The sequence below is a fragment of the Mobula birostris genome, chromosome 7 (genome assembly GCF_030028105.1).
Source record: "Mobula birostris isolate sMobBir1 chromosome 7, sMobBir1.hap1, whole genome shotgun sequence".
Lineage (NCBI taxonomy): Eukaryota > Metazoa > Chordata > Chondrichthyes > Myliobatiformes > Myliobatidae > Mobula > Mobula birostris.
Genome location: NC_092376.1, coordinates 50,970,596 through 50,976,595, shown reverse-complemented (window position 1 = coordinate 50,976,595; position 6,000 = coordinate 50,970,596). Strand labels below are relative to the sequence as shown.

Here is a 6,000-nt window from a genome sequence, read left to right as displayed (position 1 = left end):
GTCGACATCAAGCTGTACACACTTAACAAAGTAATACCAGCTAAACTGTACAATCTTGACCTATAATATATGTCAGAGGGACATCTCTGCCCCAAACTTAGAAAGTTTACACTTTAAAGTCTGCGTTCCATGAACTGCAGAGTAAAAGAAGTCAGAACTCTCAGTTCAACTAAATACAATGTTACATCTGCATTTGTTTATTTCTAATGTATGAATTATGAATAAATACATTTAAAATGGTTAAAAATATGTAAGAATGGTCCATATAACTGAAAGCAGTTTTGGTGTACAAAAATTATTTAAGACAGAATGCTGTTAATTTTGCCTTCTCTTCCACAGCTTATCAGAAATGAACATTAACCTTCAGTCAATGTGCTGTGCATTTATCAAATCATTAATTTGACTTCTCCATTTCCAAGCTTTGAGGCCAATATTTAGCTATTAAGAAAGTTTGTGTCAAATGTCTAGACATCCTTTCTAGCTGTGCATGATGTGTTCCTAACCCACTCACCAGAATGCACTGCATCTCATAAACTGGTCTCACGAAGGAACATTGTCCCAATACTGTATGATTTTTTCTTGGTGCACGCAGACATGCTTATCATCCTTGATGCATTTGGAGAAACATTAGCCTCCAGAAAATAACATATTCCGTGAATTTCCTTTGGGAAGTTTTCTGGGAGGTCACTCCGCGAGCGTGGAATAAATTTAAAGTTCTCATCTCCCTTTAATATCCTATATTTCAGATAAAGAGCAGAGTTAAACAAAACAAGATAGGTTCACTATCTTCCTAATTATCATTCACTAGCCTGCAAACAATTGAAAGGCATTGATTAACTGACATTTAACACTGTGTATGATTAGAATGATAAGAGCAATTAAAATCAAGACTTAATTTGTGCAGTTCTGATCACCACATAGGAAGGATATGATTGTGTTGGAGAGAGCTCAGAGGAGATTCACCAGAATGTCACCTGGATTGAAGCTTTATGTTTACAAGGACAGACTACGTGGAGTGGAGAAGGCTAAGAGATGATTTGGTAGAGATATCCTGTGTAAGATTAGGGATGGGTTAGGCAGGGTAGTAAAAATATTTTTCCCATAGTGAGGATATCAGAGTCAAGAGGAGAAGGTTTAATATGAGAAGTAGAAGGATTAGAGGGGATCTGAGGGGGAGTTTTTTTTCACACTGAGGTTGGTTGAAGTCTAGAATGCACTGCCAGAAGAGGCAGTAAACTCATAACACTTGAGAGATTTCCAGACAAGTGGATGAGTGTCTGAGGTGGTTATGCAGCTAACACAGTAAATGGGATGATAGCAAATAGATAAAATGAGTGGTGTGTTATGGTGAGACAAAGGGACTGTTTCTGTGCTGGAAGACTCTATCACTGAAAACTAAAGCAAAACAATCTACCTGCCAGGAATGTGAAATAAAAACAGAAAATACTGAATATTTACAACAGGTCAGGCAGCTTTTCTGGTGTTTGAGGAAGAGTTGGTGGTTCAGCTCCCATACAGCAGAAACCAGGATCAGGAGGACAAACTGGAATAGAACTTCCATGGAAGCACTGAATGGAAGAGAGTGATAAAAAGGACAATAGTGAAGGCGGCCATGAGACAAGTATAATAAGGTCAGTCTGAAGGCTGGATAAGTGGAATAAGCAGGACTATTGTCTTAGATTATCAAAGATAAATAAAATGGTGATGAAAGTCTGAAATAAAAATATTGGAAACCATTGGAAATGCTAATTAGCTGATAAGTTTGATTTGAAAGACAGTAATGCATGCAGTCAGGACTCAAGTAATGGTGAGATTCACAGAAGGGTGGAAGTGGCTCAGGACAGAGTGGTCAGAGTTAGATAGGGATGAAAGATAACAGTGACAGGCTGCCAGAAGCCTGGGCTAAAGTCACAGGCTGGATGGAGGTGCTCTATTGAAAGGTCACCCTGATCTTGCAATGTAACAAAGGTCACACTGTAAGGCAGTAAACATTGTGTACTAAAGTGAGTCAAAATGGGGAAGTTGTAAGCTGGTCAGGCAGCATCAATGGAAAGAGAAGCAGTTAAGGTTTCATGTCAGAAATGATCAGAATTCACTGCTTTCCCTGAAGTGTTTGGGGCCTGTACATTGAGATGGTTGGAGATAAAGAGCAAATAGAAACATAGAAACCCTACAGCACAGTACAGGCCCTTGGGCCCACAAAGCTGTGCCGAACATGTCCCTACCTTAGAAATTACCTAGGGTTACCCATAGCCCTCTGTTTTTCTAAGCTCCATGTACCAATCCAGGAGTCTCTTAAAAGACCCTGTCGTATCTACAAATGTTGTATTTTTCCCTTAGTGTATATTTTCATGGGATGAGGACATTACTAATAAAGCCAACACTCTCCCTCTAAACGGAGGCTTACTGGACGATTTCCAGTGGCAGTTACCGGTCATTCACATTATTGTTGGTCTGGGGTCCAATACAGGCCCGACTGGGAAAAGAATAGAATTTAAAAACAATGAAGGCAGTGGATGAACAGAAAGGCTAAAAAATTTGTCATTCCTTTGAGGCAGATAAAGCTATTAGGAATGTATTAAGATGGTGGCAAAAGAGAGTGCAGATGCTGTATTGAGGAGCAATGCAGAGGATGCTGAAGGAACCTAATGGTTCAGGGAAATCTTTAAAGGGAAATGAATAGTTGACAATTAGGATCAAGACCCTCCACATGGACCAAATATCTGAGGATAATAAATTCTTACCCGGATAGACCTCTATGGCGATCTAGCAGCTTTATGGTCATCATTGTTGACACTAGCTTTTTTTTCTAGGTTTATTTCATTATTTGATTTAATTTTCCCAGCTGGTGTTTTGGGATACCAATTCGTGACATTGAATAAATAGTGCAGGCTTCCGTATGTCAGTCCAGTGGTTTAAATGCTTTGCTAATAAAACTGTGCAGTTGGTTGGGAACTTGGGAGCCAGGAATGTTTGTCAATGGACATGAAAGAATCCCGAGAAACAGACTCGTCAAAATGCTGAAAGTGGAGGCAAAGATTTGTTTCATGATCGCCATTAAATTCAGAGAAGCACAAGGTGGGGAGTCGGGCATGAAGGGATCTGGACTTGTGGGGGTGGCAGTGATTATAAATTCATAAAAGGGGGAATGGGATGGGACAGGGGTTGGTGGTAGTGGTGGGGAGGACATAATGAAATAGTTAAGACCATAGAGAATTGAAAACAAGGATGAGAAGTTTATAATATAAATATAATATAACATAAGATGCTAGTACAGTCAATCTCAGAGGTAGCAAAGTCATCAATGAGGGTTCCAGCAGCAGAAAAGCTGAGAGAAAAACAAAGTTGGTGATTTATGGAGGTGGAAGTGGACGCTGTTACTGATGGAACAGATGTAAAATGAGATCATAGTACCATCAAACACACTGGGGTTCCAGCATTTTGCTAAGCTTTTTGCACTATCCTGAAATATGTGTTGTATGGGGGAAAATGAATTTCCAGAAGGGATCATACTTGTCTTCCCTATTGTTAGCTTTGAAATTTTCTGCTTATTCGACATTGTACATCAGATAAAAACAAGGTGGGTTTCGAAGAGAAACCATTGCAGATGATTCTCTGGCAATATATAGGCATGACTCCGTGGAATAGAGGAAGATGTGGTAGTCAGCTATGCTTAAAGCTGCAACCATGTTAAAAGTAGTGAGAAGTGATATTTTACACAAATCATCAACCCCGTTTCTTTGCTAATGAAATCAATGATTGCAGGTGGAAATAGATAGCAAAGTAGTTTGTATTTGTTCCATACACCAATGCATGATAATAAATTTACAAATGCTCCTGCATCATTGTGGGGCACAACGGGTTGAGCAACATTCTTCATTGTACTCTGAGTCTTTACCCTGTTATGAATTCATATGCAGCTCAAGGGCAGATAAAACACAGCTGATCAGAATTCAAAATATCATCATGTACCATCTACAGGATGCACTGTAGCATCCCAACAAGACTCCAAGACAGAAACTTCCAAATCACAAACTTTGACAATTAAAGGACAAAGGTAGCAAAAGAATTTGGAAGTTACCCTACAAACCACTCACCATCCTGACTCGAACATATAATTGCTATTTGTTGCTGTTGTTGGGTCAAAATCCTAGAACTCCCTCTACAGTAGTGTTATAGGTATACCCACACCTGGTGGACTGCAGCTTACTAGGGACAGGCAATGAAATGCTGGCTCAGCCCACAAAACTAGCACACAAATATTTCTAAAAATCAGATGCCAGGAATTGTTTAATGTCTGACGAGAATACACATAGATTAAGATGTGAGCTGGCCTGGGCTGGCACCAGTGGGATCATCAGTTGGTCAGCCACCTATCTTCAGGAGAAAGAGAGAGATAAGGAAAACAATGGAGCAGCATTTGGAGATGTTAATTAAGGGACGGAAGGAGAGCTGTCAAGATCGGCTCCCCCTTTGAACCCTGAACTGTTTGAAGTGATGGACAGGCGATACCCCAGCAGAGGGATAAAAAGGGACAGGTTCGCTAAGGCAAGACACACACAACACCACGAGGTAACGAGACCCTGGAAGCGGTGCGCCTCCCATAAGTCGGTGGGAAGTTTTGGAGGGCTGGTCGCGGGACCAAGCCATAGACGCACAGGGTGGAAAGGCACGATCGGCGGGAACCTGGTGTGTGTCCGCCCTTGCCTGGGTGCCAGGTTCACCGCAGAGAAATGATCGTATCTGGAAACGGAGGGGTCACGGTCGGTGACCTCAGAAGACATCACAAAGGGCTCGCCGGAAAGCTGACTGCGAAGAATATCGAAGGTCTGTGTGGAAGCCGTTTGAATATTCATTTGTTTTTGCTCTCTCTCTCCTCCCCCCCACTGTCCATCTCCCACGGCAGTGATTACGGTGAACTGAACTGGACTCAATTGAACTGAACTTTGCGTCACTTTGAAACTGGTCATTTACCCCTAGACGACGATAGAGCTTGATTGATCCTGTTATCCTAATTCTGTGTACCTGTGTGTTTATCATTGCTGAACTGTTGCATTTATTATCCTTTTGATTAGAGTACTGTGTTGCTTGTTTCTTTAATAAAACTTTCTTAGTTCTAGTAATCCAGACTCCAACTGAGTGATCCATTTCTGCTGGTTTGGCAACCCAGTTACGGGGTACGTAACAAATGTTTAACCTACAGTGCATCAGATCTCCACTAATTCACTGCACTTAACAGTTTGCATTGAATTGAACCTCAGGAACAGATAAATATCCCATTATTTTATGAGGGTTCAGTGCGAAGCTTCAAGTATGAAATTAAATTAGAAGTTCTCTGTCTGTTTAAAATATAACCTAGGACACTGTGACCTATTGTGCACAATAAACAGCAATATTTATCCTCCCTGTCAGGGGAAGTAAAAGTACAATTCTGCTTGATGCACAAAAGATACAAGGGGGCCAGAAAGTCAGGCAGGGAAGCTAACGCACTAGATCGTCACAGGAGTTACATAACTTGGTGGGTATCATGGCCCACCTGAAAAACAAGGAACTGATATTTGTACTACTTGGCCAGAAAGTTAGAGAAAAATTAGACACCCCAATTAAGATATGTTCTTAAAAGTATGGAGAGTGTTATGGGTCTCCTAACTTTCATTTTTCCTTCATGTTTTATCCACATAGTTATTGCAAATTTTGGTGAATTTTGGCATAATTAATTGAGATATTTTTGTTGTTGCTAGTTTTTTTTTGCATTGTTACAATGTTTTGACAATTGCTTTGTATTAAGCATGACAATCATTCAATTGAAATAAAATTAGTAAAAATCATCTGTATAATTGGTAGAACAAGATTATTTTTATCTAAGGAATTTTAGGCAGTCTGCTCCAAGGAAGTGAAAAGAGTGTATAGCTATTGCAAATTTGGTTCAATTTTCCTTTTTTGCATCCAGTCACAAGCAGAAAAAATTGTTTTGAGGTGTAAACACAAAATAATCTGCAG

At 40.2% G+C, this 6,000-nt stretch overlaps 1 protein-coding gene across 1 annotated transcript in view; it reads right to left on the bottom strand.

The window, feature by feature from the left end:
• Positions 1 to 309: 309 nt before the first annotated feature.
• gucy1a2 (guanylate cyclase 1, soluble, alpha 2) overlaps positions 310 to 6,000 on the bottom strand; it is a 159,147-nt gene continuing 153,456 nt past the window's right edge. The window contains exon 9 of the mRNA XM_072264324.1: positions 310 to 735. Coding sequence (XP_072120425.1) covers positions 528 to 735 — 208 coding nt within the window. The 3' untranslated portion in view covers positions 310 to 527. The remainder of the gene's footprint in view (positions 736 to 6,000) is intronic.